General features: G+C 41.0%; 1 protein-coding gene across 6 annotated transcripts in view; it reads left to right on the top strand.

Moving 5' to 3' along the window:
- The window catches only part of si:dkey-237h12.3 (teneurin-3), a 143,887-nt gene that overhangs the window by 99,624 nt on the left and 26,372 nt on the right, over nucleotides 1-17,891 (top strand). For 3 of the 6 annotated variants that reach the window (XM_034883310.1, XM_034883308.1, XM_034883314.1), the window contains 8 exons: nucleotides 91-111; nucleotides 582-605; nucleotides 1,726-1,872; nucleotides 2,393-2,609; nucleotides 7,408-7,527; nucleotides 9,673-9,934; nucleotides 10,939-11,206; nucleotides 12,133-12,276. In XM_034883310.1, the coding sequence (XP_034739201.1) occupies nucleotides 91-111; nucleotides 582-605; nucleotides 1,726-1,872; nucleotides 2,393-2,609; nucleotides 7,408-7,527; nucleotides 9,673-9,934; nucleotides 10,939-11,206; nucleotides 12,133-12,276 (1,203 nt within the window). The remainder of the gene's footprint in view (nucleotides 1-90; nucleotides 112-581; nucleotides 606-1,725; nucleotides 1,873-2,392; nucleotides 2,610-7,407; nucleotides 7,528-9,672; nucleotides 9,935-10,938; nucleotides 11,207-12,132; nucleotides 12,277-17,891) is intronic. The other 3 variants (XM_034883312.1, XM_034883311.1, XM_034883309.1) reach the window with 2 other exon arrangements.

Here is a 17,891-nt window from a genome sequence, read left to right as displayed (position 1 = left end):
TATATCTGTTCTCTTTTCTATTCTATGTCTGTATGCCTGTCTGCCTACCTATCTTTCTCTATCAAATTCCCTCTTGGCTTACACGTATAGCCCTGGATTCCAGAGTATCAGGTAAAATAAATTTCACTTTGCTTGACAATTATACTCTTCATGCCAAATGTTTTGTGTCGCTTCAAAAAAATGTGAACTCTGTTAAAAAAACTAAAAAAACAATGGGTGAGCTCGCAGCTTTCCAGTCATATCCTGTCACTCATGCTTAGTATTAGCTATTCAGCTCAATTACCATAACAACTAAGATTTACATACACAGTCGAGAGATTGAAATTAGAGCAGAAACTTAAACGTGGCGAAGCCAACTATAATCTTTGGGAAAAATACTTGCAAAGCTTCTTCATTCTTCTTTTTCAAATATTTCAAGTAAGTTGGCAGTTACATCGGTTTTACACCACCAACCGTTCTCACTTTTTGTGCTCCCTGTAAGTTATAATAAGTAAATGTGTTTGTCAGTCTTAGCTCTCTGCCACCAAGGAGATAAGTAATTTTCTTTTCCAAATGTTTCCCTTTCCTCGGTTGTGTAAAAGGAGCAGTCAAGATAGGATATAAAGGTAAATTGAACCACTACCCCCTCAAGGGAGATTGTCACAAACAATCCCTCCCTGCTCTATGTCTTTCCTAGCACGGCGTATTTACACCTGTTCTATGTCCGAGTCGATCATAATGTTCCTGCTGTGATCCTGCTCGCCCGATATGTTTCCTCATCTCCTGTCTGTCTGAACCAGCCTCACACAGACTCCACGGTCCCTCCCCCCACCCCCCTGTCTTAATTCCCTGTGTCTGCCAGATTAAACGCCCCAAAATGGTGTGGTTTAGTCATGTTTCAGCTCCCTGTCTTCACCCTCCACTAGAAGGAATGCGATCTGGCAGCAAATGCTCTGTTTTCTGTAAATGTAGAAACTCTAGATCTTCCCCTATTTTCCCACACTTCTTCCCCTATTTACATACTGTATATACTTCCCTTTCCCTTTGATGTTGCTGTTACTTCACATGAGTGTTTCTAACATCTGCTGTAGACTATTCCTACTTTAATTATTTTCCCGGCGAAAGAAATGTACTTCCAAGACAGTCACAGATTTTCAGCTTCCTACATGGGATTTGTGCAACTTCCTGCAGAGTCCTTTTAAAGCTTGATTGAAATATAAACAAAAAAAAGTGTGAATGCGGCTCCACGTCAGCCCTTAATATCAAAATTACACTATGACAATTCATGCCAAAACTAGCCAAAACACCAAGTCATATGAAATCCTATACAATTACATACTTGGATTTAAACAGAAAAACAAACTCCAACTGCCATCAGGATTTGACTTAACGTACATCCACAGTGTCTCCCATTTGCCCTGGAACTGTAGGCAAACAGCTCAACAGGTGTCCTCCTCTTTTATCCCATGCATTTTCCTTTTCAGTGCAGCTGTACGTGCTCCTGAAACTCATGTGAAACGACTGTAACTCCTCACGCCCTCCCCCCACATCCCAAGTCCTGTCAGAGGTGTATTGTACTGTACGTTCACTCAATACTGTCTTTTATCATTTTTGTCCTTCCTCTGCCCCCCTGTCCACTCTAAATACCCCCTTCACTCTTGTCTTCCCCCTCCTCCTTTCCTTCTCCCCCTGATTTCCTTGTTCTGACGTGCTCCGCTGTTTGACACTTATGTGATGTGTTGACAGACGGCTGCCCCGGGCTGTGCAACAACAACGGGAGGTGCGTCCTGGATCAGAACGTCTGGCACTGCATCTGCCAGTCGGGGTGGAGAGGGCTGGGATGCGATGTAGCGACGGAAACGCTCTGCTCAGATGGCAAGGATAATGAGGGAGGTAGGAAGAATTTGTAGCCTCGTACAAAACAGTCTTTTAGATCCAGAAAAACTGTTACTCTCATTGTGCAAAACAGAAAATTGGCTTTGATGTGGCTCCTCGGTGACAGTGCAAACAAACAAAACAAATCAATCATACATAAAACATCACTGGAAAGAATATGCAAATGTTGTGGCAGAGCAGATTGTTAAACAGCACGTGTTAAAATATACAGTAGATCAATTATAAAGAGTAGTTGAGACTAAATATCAATACTCTGGAGCTCAATGTCTAATGAACTGCAGCTCTACAAGGCCAGAACTTTTAAGGTTCACATTTGGTGACTTACTTTGAAATGGTTCATACTTTTCATGTCAGCTCACGATCTCGGCTGTCGCTTTGATGGACAGAAGTTCCTGTTGGAAGTTATCTGTGTGTACCCGAGTTTAACACAATAATGGAGTTACGCACACGTTTCCTAATGCATCCAGGTCGACCAAACTTTCCCCTTCCTATCTCGACTCTCCCTAATGTTTTCCAGATGGCCTCGTTGACTGCATGGACCCAGACTGCTGCACTCAAATCTCCTGCCAGGGTCAGACCTACTGTCGCGGCTCCCCCGACCCCGCTGCCATCGCCGGCCAGGGGCAGAGTTCAGCTGCCCAGCCCACATCCAAGGGCTTTTATGATCGCGTCAGCTTCTTGATTGGTCCCAGCGGCAGTCACGTGATACCCTGGGATAACCAGTTCAACAGCAGGTAAGCGGCTTAATGATTTACTGACAGCTCTTTAATTATTTGCATCACATTAGCTGTTTGCTGTCTCATTACCAGCCTGGAGACACCTGTGTTTGTGAAGCCACTTCAAAACGTCAACGAATCTTGTATCCCTTTGTTTTTTATAGCCACGGGGACAAGTGTGTTGACAGTGGTGTCGCTGCAACAAGCGTTTATTTCTGTCACAAGTCAAGATTAAGTAGCTCAAGAGTGAGCTGTGCCTGGCTAAAACCTGTCTTTATGACGGTGAAAACATTACGATTTTTACATAGATAAGACAACCAAGTTGTTTTCCAAATTGGAATGGAAAGAATAGAAGAAAAAAAAAAGAAATTTCTAGAGAGACCATTTTCACTGCACATATATCTTTTATCATAAACTTAATTTTTCTGAGCATCAGTGGACTTGCCATCACACAGTTTATAGGAATATCTTAGGCCGGCACACATGAATAAACATCTTTTTGAAATTTGCTAGAAGCTTTTTTTCCATTAGAAAACCCTGTTAAATTGGTCCAATCGAAGAGAGCCAGCAAGTTAATGGTAAATGCACTTTAACATCAAAGAAGATAAAATACATCAGATAGATAGATAGATAGATAGATAGATAGATAGATAGATAGATAGATAGATAGATAGATAGATAGATAGATAGATTCTAATAAGGTTTCCATCATCATTTCAAAATATAAATTTGTCCAATTCTTTGGTATTTACTAAACTAATCACATTCCCATCAGCCTCTTGTACAATTTGTATTCAGTCTCAATCAGCAGAAATTAGCACGCTAAACCTTGCTAAGAAATTAACACACTAAACTAAGATTGTGAACATGGTAGAAATTATTACTGTAGACTCTTTTCATCTTATTTATTAAAACAGATTTGTCTTTTGATTTTACTTTGCACATGATTCTGGAAGCATCAACTACACCATCTACCTACAGTGCAGAGATAGTTTGTATGTCTTTGAAAGACAGTTTGACATTATTGACATGAAAAACACCTGTGGCCTTCAAGGGAAGGCTTTTTCTTTATCACTACTCATCGTCTTTGCAATGTTACTACACATTTTCTTTTTCTCTTTTCATCTTAAGACGCTTATCCAAGGTAAAACAGCATTGTTTAAAAAAGTTTGATACAAAGGAAGAGAATATATTACCCAATGAATAGACTATCGGGCTACATCGATTTGCAAACTGAGGAGATTTTCACCAAAACCTTGGTGCACTCCCACATCTGTTCAGAATCACGTGGAGTTTGTTTTGTGAATGATGGAGAGAAAAATGATTGCCAACTATGTGCGGAAGGCTTTGGGAATATTTCCTCCAATAGTTTAAAGTAATCCTTATGTAAATAGCATGCTTTACTGAAAATATAGAATGAGGCAGCCCCCCCCCCCTTCTCCCCCTCCCAGCCAAGTTCTCAGTAATCCTCATCCTCATTGTCTTCAGCTTACTGTCGATTTCATGTCTGGCAGTGGCATTAGCTCTTTTGCTCAAAATACTCATTTGCCTTTTTTATCTCCTTGTAGAAGTTAGTTTTGTAGTCAAAAACACCATGGTGGATTTGAGTGACTCCGCAAACATGCATACATTTGGCAAAATTCATTACCTTTTTTTTCCATTGCATCCTATTAACAAAAACACAGAGTAGGCCTACATGATTTTTTTATTTTATTTTTTATTGAAAGAGTGAGATGGTAAAGTAGAATGTAGTAGTGGCAGAGTTTGTTTGGAGACCCATTTATTTTCAAACATTCATTTGAGGTTATAGGGTGAATAATTTATTGACAGCCCCCGCAAGAGCATACATTATGAAAAAAAAATTCTGTAGCGCTGGAACAAAGCCAGAGCAGCATCAAGGCTTCCAACAGCAGCGGTGACTCGTTGTAGAGTATCTGATGTCTTCCGGTACTGAAATGGGAAACAGTTAGAGGTCACTCCTCTTCTTTTACTTTTTAAGAAGCCACTGTGAAAGCAAAGAGAAAGGGGAGCAGATTTTAGCATGTGGTCAGGTTTCAGAACTCGGCAGTAAACTCGTCCCTCATGTAACACAGAAAATAAAACGTGTTGTGGTCCAGTGTTTTTCCCCCCCACTTGTCCCCCAGCCATATCACATGTCCCCACACAAGTCTCCCATTGGGTTTTCTGATGGTGTTTTTCTGCAGCCGGTGTGAGACAATGACAGATAAGAATGCATGAATTATATGATTAATTTCTGGGGGTTTCAGCAGGTGGTGTTACTCGGCATTTGTTTGGGGGGGCGGCTCGGCTCTTGTAGCATGCTCTCAAAAGATTAATAGAGACACTGGGAAGAAAGAGTGAACCTTTGCCGGGGCTCTTAAGTGGCCTTGTTCCCCGAGCCGGTAAATAAAGGATGGGAGATGGTTGTGCCAGGAGTGGAGCGGGAGGGAAAAAAGAGAGGCTAAAGCTGTTGATCATCCTCCTCTCATATACGTAATGACCCGGAGATAAAGTGGCAAAATGAGACATCTTTTGCCCACCAGTGACAAATGCAGAGGGAACACTTTTAATATTCTGCTCAATGGTTGAGAAGTAGGGAATGATTACATGTTAATGTAGAAATATCACAGTGTCTCCCCTTCTTACCTTCAAACAAAGGACTGACTTAACAAATTACTTCACACTTAAGAATATACAAACGAGAAGCGGTGTTAGGCAAGTTTTACCTAAAGGCCCTGAAGTCATGTTGAATAATTGCAGAGGATATCTGAGGATTAAATCATGTATGAATCTTCCATTTCTGTGATTTATAAAGCAGAGATGCCAAAGAAAATACAGATTTTGTTTTTAGGTGAAAGCAGAGGAAGGGGATGCTGGAGGTGACCAGAAGCAAATCCATATACCAGCAGGGAAATTCTGAGTGAGCAAAGTGAATGAGTAATGCTCCCCCATGCTAGACTAACTACCATAGGAGGTGCCCTTAAGTGAAGCATTTAGCCCTCCCACACCTGCTACTGTGGCACTTCACTTTGGCCAGCGGTGGGAGGTGGGTTATATAAGACAACCAGCAGGTTTGAATGTACATATAAATACTAGTAGAATAGTTAGTTGTCTGGATAGCCTCTGATACGGAACGGCACTATAGATTGGACCCAAAAGCAGAGGACGACACAGGATATATGATAAAGTGATTTAATTAGTGAATCTATATACAATAATTGTGCAGGTGACAACAGGAGGGGGGTGCGTCGAGGAGATCCAGGAGTGAGTGGTGGGTGTGGTGCGATCTCCAGAGCGTGCCCAGTGACTTGGTGATGATGAGGAATCTTCTAAAGTCCAGCAACCAATTTGAGGCTGAATCCAAACCGAGTAATCAGCGTGGAGTGAGCAGGGAAGCAGGCAGGCAGACGCAAACAGGACGCGAGAGCATGAGTAAACAAGGCAGGCTATAACAAGAGAGAAGCTACACAAGCTGAAACACAGATAGCCAGGAGTGCACCTATACCTCACTAGTAGACTGTATGATCTGGCAACGAGTGGATTCCAGAGCCGGCCTTAAGTACTGCAGCAGGATGATTGGGCAACGGGCTTTACCTGGCGCCACCTGCCAGCTAAGCCGCGCCCACAGCTCACAGATAGCACAGAAGGGGGAAAAACATGAGGGGAAATAGACAAGGCACACAAAACAAAAGAGAAAGAACTGGATGCCACGATGACATCATGACAGCCTCTCCTGCATTTATTTCTTAAAAGGGGGAAAATGTTTTTCATCTGAAGAAATGTGAAAAAAAAAAACATTTTGACTTTTCATTGCTGAACATTTTGTATTCAAATTACTTTTTTCTTTTCACATCCACAATATGTATGACTTCACCTTTCTAAAGTGCTGTGGCAGTTCTTTTGTATTGCATTTTTTTTTTCGAAACTCCTTTTCATTGCTTTTCCTTTTCAGTTTTCAGTTTTGTTTTTCTGCATTCTCATGAAGTGCCTCTTGACATGTCTGCCGCTGAGCTTTGCAACTTCTCACATCAAGAGGATATTTGTAACCGAGTTGAAGAGCCCCCTTCTAAGACAATTCTTGTTGATACATTATCTTTCATCACAAGTATTACAACAGACATTTATCACGCCAGCGAGCACAAGACTTGGGTATGGCACTGACAAGTGGCTCTTTTTAGAAGAATAATCACGCTTGGATCACACCCTCTTGAAAATACAATTTAGGGGAAATTCTTAATTCAGAGTGAGGTCAGAGCAATAACATTACTGTGAATATTTCACTTAGGAATCTCATTCAATATTCTGCTGGGTATATTGTGCACTTCATTAACTAAGTTGACTTTAATTCGCTGGCTAATGATTTAAGTGTGAACCTTGTTGGCTAAATAGTGCGCAGTGTTTTTCGGCTGGCCCCACAAAATAAAACGATATAGCTATACATGGCTTTGTATGTCTGAAACTTCAAATAGAAATACGGCTTAGGTGTGAAAAACTAAATTGTGGAATATAAATGCTGCAATACACATGCAAGATGCTGCAAAATCTCAACAGTTCTCCATGTCTGGGAAACCTCATCCCACTGAATTATGGGCTTTTAAAGCAGTAAACAGAGACAGAGTGGTGCTCTGTAAGATGGCATTTTCATGAATAACAACCACCGACGTGTATTCCTAACGGTCAGTAAATCATACCTCCCTGCTGGTGCCGCTGGCTAAAGGATGGCAGTTGTTTGCAGTGTTGGTGGCGTGGCCGCATGTTGACGCCGGCTGGCATTGTGTGTTTACTCAGCCTTTTCTGTGTTTGTTTGCCCACACAGCCTGGTGTCAGTCATCCGGGGTCAGGTCCTCACGGGGGACGGGACGCCGCTGATTGGAGTCAACGTGTCTTTTCTGCACTACCCGGAGTACGGCTACACCATCACGCGGCAAGATGGCATGTAAGGGTGACTCTGTGCACACATGCATCAGTAGGTGCAGCATGCAAGGACAGACAGCGATCCACTTGCATTCATCAACACTTCTTTGCATGTCCTAATAAAATTTAGCACGCTCTCGCAGGAAACTCAGCCGTTAGGCTTAACCATTGGCCTTGCAACAACTTATTTGTGGATATCGTAGACTGCTGTCCCCGGACCAGTATTAAAAATTGCCGAAAAAGCTGTCCCAACAGAGTAAAAATTGTCCTGGCTGTTATCCAAAAAGTGCTCAAAACAAATTGAAACAGCAGCACATTGTGCCCTAGAACAATTCCTCATGCAAATGTCACAGTGGTGGAGGCCATTTTGAACCAGGCTGTTTAAAATGCATTGAATCAGCAAGGGTAGAATCAATCTGCCCGCGGTGTAGTAAAACATGGGATTACTGTCTGACCTTCTCCTGCTGTTACCGCAGACGGGTCCTTAATAATAGGAGTGCAAACACATACAAGACAAACGTATGTCACATATTATACAGCAAGGGTTCACCTCAGGTAGGAGCTTTTTTTTTGCAGATGGTCGTCAGAGATAGTGAACCGAGGACTTCATTCCAATTCAGCAGATAGAGGATGTGTTTATGTGTTGCCAGTATGGAATAAAAGGCTTATGAGTGGCAGAGAATTGTACAGCTGTTGTTATGAAGCACAATCCTTGTGTCCCCAGACAGCTGAGGATTAGCTGATTTCTTCAGATATTCCGCCCTGTAACTCTTCTGACAAGAAGCGTGATAAATGGTTGGGGATAATCACACTTGGTTAGCCAACAGATCCGCTCAGTGTGTTAAGGTGGGGGGTGGGGGGGGGTACTGCATCAAAGCCTGGCCTCTTGCAGCTGTGAGCTACCCACTGCCCAAAGTGGAGAGAGCTTGAGAAGGAAGCCGTTTTAGGTCAGCTGCACAGCTTGGAAGTTGGCGTGTGTGTGTGTGTGTGTGTCATTGTGGGTGCATGCATGAAACATGTGCGTAAGCAGTCAAATCTTTGAGTGTATGTGTCTTTGTGCATGTGAATGCATGCAATGTTACCAGACAGATGCTTTACCCCCTGGGTAGTGGAGCTCACAGAATATATAGAGCAGCACTTTAAAGACTCGCCCTTCATTTCCAAACCGGTAACTTTTCCCTTAGTAATGTCCTACTAATTAAAACCAGTTTGCCAGAGAAAACTCCCAAGACGCAGAAGACTACAAACCAAATTCAACCATAAAGTGTCTTCTCACGCTATGCCTGGTTAAACAAAAGTCATAAATTAGATTCAGTGAATGATAATAATATATGGAGTCTGTACAGACAGAATACACTGGAGGAGGAAAAGTTCTCTCTTCCTCTTTCTTGAAAATGGAAGAATTAAATAAATATGTACTTGGCAATTTTGCACTTAAAAGGAAAGGGTTTATTACTCAGGCTTGTTCCCATAGTCCGGGCCGTCATTCCTATCAGTAATAACACTTTAACATTGCTAAAAAAAAAGAAATCAGAAGGAGCGAGAAACATGAACAAGCAAAACGTCATTCAAATGTACCCCCATTTTTTGTCTTGTTGATTAGATCATCTCAAATCATTGGCGACATGTTCCCAGATTTTAGCAAGTACTTTAATGAGCACACAGATTTTTATTTCATCGCTTCTCAGCCTTTTGGCTAGGATCAAGTTGAATATTTTAGGGTGGCAGTAGCTCCGTCCTTAGGCAGTTGGGGCGGGAATTGGAGGGTCACGGTTCAAGTTCCAGTACGAACCAAAGTAAAGAATGTGGATTGGTAGCTAAAAAGATGCCGGTTCACTTCCTGGGCACTGCCAATTTCTCTTGAGCCCACTCATTCTGACATCTGTCCATTTGTGCGTGAATAGGTCCTGAGTTTGTGTGTGTGTGTGTGTGTATTTCAGGCCTATGTGTAGTGATATCTAACAAAAATAGTGTTTTATTTTATTTTATTTTTTTATTTAAATTGTAATTTCCCCACTGGGAACAACAAATAATAAAATAATGATAGCATAACCAAAAGAACTATGAAATAAAAAGTTTTATAAAAACTGTATTTTTTTGCAATAATACTAAATAACGTATATTTATTGCTGTACAATCAGTGACTGTTTCATGATATTATGCTAAGGTTTGACCTCTTGGCCAACGGCGGCGCTTCTTTGACGCTGAATTACGAGCGCGCCCCGTTCCCCACGCTGCACCGCACAGTCTGGCTGCCCTGGAACGTTTTCCATGTGATGGACACAGTGGTGATGAAGAGGGAGGAGAACGACATCCCTAGCTGCTACCTTACCGGCCTGATCCGGCCCAACCCCCTCATCCTGGCCACGCCCCTCTCCACTCTGTACAAGACCTCCCCAGAGGACAGTCCCATCATCCCCGAGACCCAGGTGAGATGGCTGTCACAGGTGACCCAGGTAGATCATATACAGGGCTTTTATGGGCAATTCCCCATTTGTGCTCATGTCTGATTGTTTTCAATGACTTTAATAATTTAACCCATGTTTGATCACAACATAACAAGCGACAGTGTTGCAAATACACAGAGTAACAATAATGCAGTAATCTTTCTTTTACCAGGGTTTCTCTTGCGTATTATAAACATTCAGATTTGGCTTTCAGTTTGCCTTTGAGCTTTGATATAACTGAGGCGTCTCCCCAAATACTAAGCCCTAAATTGTCTCACAGTAGTACTGATCAATTTTGAGGGCGCATCGCATGGAGGTTACATGCCTCAGGATTTTTTTTGTATCCATTTGGCTCAAATTTGGATACATGCAAAATGTGGCCCTGCAGCCTTTGCTGTTGAAACAGATACAAAAAATAAAACTGATAAGTAGGAGGGGAGGGGGGTTGGCAGTCTGAGGTGAAAATCTGGTACAGGGGACTGGGACAATGAAAAGAGACTTGTCAGTTATTAGAGCTGTGGTGTTCAAGTTGAAGTTTTTTTTCACGGACTCAAATAATAAGGAATTAATTTACTGCCTTTGGAGTTTCCTCAATTTGCATATTAACTAATGTACTCGGTGGCTTGGTATAAGTAAGAACTTATTTTGTAATATTTTGGCTGCTCAACACACATTCATAATGTTTGACTGCTTCTGCGTAGAATATTACATGATAAGCCTGTATGTCTGGCAACAAACAACATTTCTCTTACAGTACCAGACGGAATTGCTCTAACCTGAATGATAAAAGTGAACCCCAATGTACGATGTGCAATATATTATAAAAGGATATATTACCTCACATACTGTAAATATTATGTATTATATACTGTATTTAAAGTCATCCTCTACATTAACTAACAGCAAACTCCTGTTGCTCCTGTTACTTAAGTCTGTGCTCAACACAGTGTATTTGGCACCAGTCTGACTGCTAATTAAAATCATAGGTCCTTCATGAGCAAGTGGCCATACCAGGCAGTGACCTCAACCTGGTCTACCTGAGCTCCAGGGCAGCTGGCTACAAGCCTATCCTCAAGGTGCTCCTGACCCAGGACCGTCTCCCCTTTGGCCTGATGAAGGTCCACCTGATGGTGGCCGTCATGGGCCGTCAGTTCCAGAAGTCTTTCCCTGCCTTCCCTGACCTCTCGTACACCTTCATCTGGGATAAAACAGACGCCTACAATCAGAGGGTCTTTGGCCTGGCAGAGGCTGTGGGTGAGTACCTGCTGTGAAGCTGCCGACTGAAGATGTTGTGTAAGCGTAGTTTCACTCATACTCGCACTGCCTCCAGGCAATAAACCTTGGTTGAACTTTTGAAGATTGATTTTTATGTTTCTTTCTAAATTGAGGATTATTTATCCAGAGACTGCTTCTGTTACCATGTGCAATAAAGATTTAGCAGGTGGTGTGAAATCCTGAAATCCCCCCAGTGCTGCATCTTTGAAGGCCACTGCTCTTTTGCTGACTTCTTTGTTTTGCATGTATGATATTTCAGCAGCAGTGCGCTGACTAAAATATTGCCTTTGAGGCAGCAGCCTGAGAAAAAAAACCAGCATCAGAAATAATAACAGAAGGGATCATTCATAACAGAATATCTTGTTTATGATTATTTCATTAATAATTAAGATGTCATCTTGAGTGTACTATATTAGGGTTTTCACAGAACTACATAACCCTTTCATCGTAATGTTTTTAAAGTCTTAAAATGTCTAAGAGATTTTGTTGAGAAGGATGAATGTTGGAGCCCTCCTGCTTATATATTACAGAAAAAAACAACTATATTGCAGAGTTTATTATATATGCTATAATGTCCGCCTTCTGAGTTCTATCGTTTTAATAATTCATGCCACTTTACACGCTACTTTGCGATCATGATTTATTTGCATTTACACAAAATAAAACAAATGAGAGAAGGAGAGCATACAACTGTGAAGATGAGACACAAAAACCCCTTGGGTCTTCTAAAATCATCCCAGCTGGAGGAGAAAATGACATAGACAAAGAGAAAGCACAACCAGCAAATACAGAAAAAACATGTGTACTGAATGTTTTATAGGCTACAAGCCTCATTGCTGCCATAAGTGTCAGGTAAGGAGGTTGCAACCTTGCTCACCATAGGCATCTGCCATCATTACTTTCAGTGTCAGTGGGATATGAATATGAGTCCTGCCTTGATGTGGTGCTCTGGGAGAAGAGGACGGCGGTATTACAAGGCTATGAACTGGATGCATCCAACATGGGAGGCTGGATCCTAGACAAACACCATATATTGGACATTCAGAATGGTAAGAAATGCTCATATATCTAGTATGAGAGTGCATGTGTGTGCATGTGGGGCGGAGATAGGTGGCCTCTTAGGGTTACAGGCAGGTGGTCTTTACCCTGAATCACCGCAAGAAATACTTGAATCACAATAAATATGGTTCGTCATCCTATCTGCAGATAATATAGGAGAGTTTTGAAGGGTCGATCATTCACAGTAATGATGGAATAAATCAGTGTATAGTCACCAGGGTGCAGGGCTCACCACGATTCCAAACTACTCAGCTATTTTAGGAAAGAGACAACCTTTTGCTGCTCACGAAGGCTTGCGCTTTTGATGAACAGGCGTCATGTTTAATTCTCGAATTAATTCAATAAACTAAATTCATTTTTTGCTCTTTCATCAATCAGAATGGCTTTAATCGCCAAGTACAATAAATGGACATGAGTTTGTCTTTGTCGTTCTGGCACAGAGACATGAGCGAGTGAAACATGCATAATGAAACTATCAAATGTATATACAGCAGCACTGAGTCGTTGATGGCTTACAGTACCACAAGGCCATATTCTATAATCTGGAGAATTCAGTGCTGTGTTACAACTAAGCAGGCAGTAATATGACTGAAAATTATAAGGAGTGGGCCTCAGGGTAGTGTGCATTGTCAGTTTGCCAGGCTGCTGTTTTGACATTAAATCCACTCCAGCTCACAATCGTTGTTCCAGTTGTCCAACGCAATTTGTGTCCCTTTTCATCTTGCGAATAGTCAAGGTTACATGTGGCCTTCAGCGGAAACCTTGGTCTCACACTCTCAAATGTGAGTTTGTTTGTTTTTGTGGGCATTTATTGTGTTTGCTGATTTTTGATGAATTATGTACTGTACTCAAGGATTAGTAAAACTTGCTTAATCGCTTATATTTGCAAAATTTTAGATACATACTAGATAAGTGGGTGTATACTGTAGATGGATATTGTAGATGGATACTGTAGATATAACCAAATCAGATTTCCAAATGGCATAGGATTTCTTCTGTTTCACTGGCATCTAACAGAATATGTAAGAGCTTGTGTAAGCAACAAATGTGTCTGAGAGAATGGTAATTACACCTGTAGTCATGTTTTTTTCTGGCCAGATTTGTGTGTGTACAGAGCTACTGAGTCTGGGGACTTTCTTTATTGTTTCCTACAGTGATAGCATCACTGCTGGCATAGTTATGATCGATTTTTCTTCTGATTCAACCACATTCCCATTAATTCTGGAAGAAAAAACATAAAGCAGCGCAATTGTTACAGCTGATATAATTACTAGATGTGAACCAGTTGTTCTCAATCCATCCTTTCTTAGTTGTAGGTTCTAGACAGTCACATAACAGATTTGTAGCGTGTGGTTCAGTTTGGCATTACCATATGTGTTAGCATACAGTTTGCATAAACTGCCCTGAAATAGTGTCTTGTTAAATCCTATTTTTTGTCATTATCAGGTCATTAGTTTTCAGAAGTCATTGGGCGGTGAAAAACTTCCATCACTCTGAGGAAGATAAATGTTTTAACCATAACTTTTAATTTAAACATAGAGATAGATTTAAGGAAGTGCAAAGTTATCAACATCTTTTTTGTGGTGCAAAATCTAATTTTAAGATGCGATGTTCCTTTTTTTCGGTAGGGGAGTCAATAACCTGATATGCTATAATAACAGTGTTGACGTTCCCACAACAACACTCAGCACTACTTAGTATGTCTCTAGACAAACTTCCACTCTTCAGAGTGGGATTTTACGCCTACACTCACTCACTTAGAGGTCGTACTGGTCACCTAAGAGGTAGGAGTATCACTCTTTTCTGTATTTTCAGTCCAGAAATAGAGCGGAAATTAAGTCAATTTCTCAAATTGCAGAAAAGATTTACACATTTAGGTGAACTTTGTTATCAGGAAACAGGTTTGCAGTCAGCATATATCATCACTTAAGTGCGAATCACTGTGAAATTGCTAGTAATTACTATGTTACTCGGATTCAAAGTCAAAGTCAAAGTACCTTGATTAGTCTCCCTTAGGAGAAATCCGTTTTGGACACTGAGTAACTTACTTTGCTGCATGAGTTACAGATGCAACGACAAGCACAGGGTTAAAAACAATTAAAAGACAAATCTACAGTCAACATATGGGCCACTCAAAGGGCTGTGCAAACTGCAGATTTTCTAAAATAAGATAAAAGACATACTTCAAAAAACTTCAGGTTGAGAGGTGCAAGTGTTCCCATAATTTTGTTTTTAATTTAGTTCATAATTTAGATTTTTACTGTCAAATTCCCAAACCAGCTGGTAATACCATACCAAAGAATTGACTCTATTGTTGCTCTATAGAAGATAAACATGATATTTTTACAGACCCCAAACACTCTAAGTCTGCGCAAGAAGTGGAGACGCTGATGTGTTCTGGCACAGACATTTGTTACATGTGTGCACCAACTCAGGTCATTGTCAATATACACTCCTGGATATTTAAGAGAGGACACCTGCTTGATGTCATAACCATGGATGGATACAGGGATCTGTTCTCCAGCTGATCTGGGATCTACCAGCATTCCCAAAGTTTTGATTGTGTTGATATGAAGTTGGTGTGAATCACACCAGGATTCTGTGCAATAGATGGATAAATCACTTCAAAATGCATTTATTTTCTTTCTGGTGCAATGTCTGGTGCTCAAAGTTCTGCAAAGGCTTGGGGCCCTATTTTAACGATCTGAAACTCAAGTATCAAACGCCAAACTCAAGTAACTTTGTGGGTGGATCGTGGGCGCTGTTGGTATTATACCTGCAGGATAAATGACTCTTGCTCTCAAAACAAATCAAAAGTGGGTTGGCCATACTCATAGGTGTGGTTTAGGCATAACGTGCAAGCAACCAATCAGAGTGTTATCGCACACTCCTTTTAAAAGCAGCCAGACTTGTTCCATGGCAGATTGCTATTATACAGTCATGGTGGATTTGGTAGGCGCACACTCTTAATACCGCTATGGGCGCACGCAAGGAGCGGTTCACAGCCAAGGAGACAGACTTTTGCTATTTATTTTTCTTGTTTACAAAATGTAAATAAAGAAATGTCAAACATACTTTCCAAGGTTTTGGGCTCACTCTTGCTTTATCGCGATGTTATATATAGGAGATTGTAGTCTAACATTAGAACGAGATTAACTCACTACAGACGATGCAGCTCTTCTGTCTCTCCTCTCCCATGCTGCTGCTGGGGCATTTGGGTTAAGTGGCATTGGCAAATGCAGTTCCACATCACATCTCCCTAAGTCCTCTAATATTTCCTCATGTATGTCATCAACACATCCATTATTCATGGAAATGTTGTGTAAAACAAGTTCATATTTTTCGTGTATTTTGGATGATATTTATTTTTCCTTGTATCGGGGTAACGGGGAACTGCTGGGTCTGTGAGATGAGAGAAGAAAAAGTGTATACACGGTGTACACACTTCCATTATGGCCAAGCATGTGCCCTTAAAATAGCATCTGAATAACGCGCCACTGACTTTAGACTAGGTTTTTTCCTGGTCTATGGCGTAATTGTTTTCTGAAACAGCAAAATAGAACCAGGGAGCATTTGTACTGAAAACACCTCCTCTTTTTGCTGAACAGCCCCCGAGAGTGCAAGTTCCTTCCCTAATTTACTCATGTGTGTCTGTTGAGGGACAAGTCCACTGTGTGTCGGCTGCAAAATAGGAATAATACATGTGTCGGTGTACAAAGTCAATTACGCTGGGTGCAAGATAGAGCCCTTGGTTCCTAAGTGACACAATATACAATTATTATAAAATGGTATGTATTGATCAGCTCAGTTTGTGGATAAATATTAGTAATTTATAAGCCCCCACTAGCACCGGTAAGGGCGCAAAAGTCAATGAGATTCACTGGTTCAACAACACACTAATAATGTGTTTTTTGTGGCTACTTGTGCAAAAAAAACTCATGTTGTTTATATGTATTCATGGAGTTGATATTTCATTTAAATTGCTACATGTATTTTTACTGAATCTCGGGCATAAGGAACACACGGGAGAAAATGCATGCAGCTCATGCTGACCAATCCGAATTCTTGTGGTCGCTATGTGGTATCTCTCCAGCCCTGATATGTCGTTACATTTATGTAGGGTTTACATGAGCTCCGGTAGAGCTACAAAGCATACTTTCGTATTTTCTGCAAACTCTATGACACAAAAGTATAAATTTTGCTTCAGGCACTGTCTCTTGGGCCCGGTCCACCGAGCTTTAACCTCAGAAGTTATTCTGTTCCTAGATATTTTGTAAACCGGAGGAGGTGTGTTTTTTAGGAGGGATGCATTCTCTCTCTATCTTAAATATAGTCTTTTATAGCATCTTACATGCGCACTTACAATTGGCAGGGCCAACACAATTCATCCCACATTACTCTATGGGTTTGCACAGTAATATCACCCATGTCTTCTTCATGTACAACAGTTTCCTTACATCTCTGAGATTGCCTTTTGTCGGATACTGTTGTGGAAAACATGTCAGAGAAACAGTTTTTGAAACTGAGTCTTCCTTTACTTTGTTCAAACTTTGGTGCCACTTTGTCCTGCTTCTTTGTGGAACATTAAAAGAACAGATACAAGGGCCCATTGCCGAACCCAATCTGTCAAGCCATCTAAAGCACGAAGTTTGTGAAGTGTGCAAAAGAACACTGAAAAACACCTCTAGCTTGACTGCTGCTGGTACGTTGCATTTCATCTCACCTGTCTGAAAGTATAGCACAACGATCTCCAAAGCCTTCACTGTGGCAGCGTCACAGTTGGAGTTGTTGTGAGATGCGTTTGTGATCAACAGATAGATGCAGCACGTGTGATATGCTAATGTATGCTGTATCCTTTATTAGACTGAGCTGAGTTAGGTGTCTGGATTTATCAGAAAATTGGATGTTACTCTGCATGGAAAATCACTTAAACTTGACTCAAATATCTTGTACATGGAAGCAGTGATGACAGAAATAAAACAAACCAGATGGTGTTGAGTTTGTCTTGTGCAGTAAATGCTGCAGCCTCCCTAAGGCATTTTGACACTTTCCTCTTGTCTTATGCAGAACCACCCCAAAATTAAATTGCAAAGTCTGACTTAATTTGAAAGATTCAAAAATAGTTCAGCAAACTTGTGGTCCTGTCTCATTTAACCCCGTCTGACAGAAGCCCAATCAATTTGCCAAGTTTCATGTTGCAATCCTATTAGCTCAACCGAACGACAGTGAGCGCTTCAAGACTGTGAAATGTTTTTGTCAGCAACTTTGATATGCTTGTTCATACTGTGTTCACTTTAAGTCTCGCAATCTGGAATCCTATCACTCTTTATCTTCACACATTAACGTAAAGAGGTTGGTAGTCAACACACATTTTTATCATCTTGCATTTTCTCAATCCAAACTGAATAATTCAGTCTTACATTCAGCCATTTTTTGACATTTGAGATTTATAGCCTACGTGGATTTTTGGGTAAGGAATGCAGTTCGATATCCTCAGCCAGCATGAAGATGAATCCAAATATCACTGGTTTGCTTCCTTGCTGCTGCAATATTGATTCCATAATGCTATAAACCTTGACTAATGTCTTCACCCAACATGTTAGCA

Source organism: Etheostoma cragini, chromosome 10 (genome assembly GCF_013103735.1).
Source record: "Etheostoma cragini isolate CJK2018 chromosome 10, CSU_Ecrag_1.0, whole genome shotgun sequence".
NCBI classification, from domain to species: domain Eukaryota; kingdom Metazoa; phylum Chordata; class Actinopteri; order Perciformes; family Percidae; genus Etheostoma; species Etheostoma cragini.
Note: the sequence above shows the minus strand (reverse complement) of the source record. Positions and strands in the feature narration are given on the sequence as shown.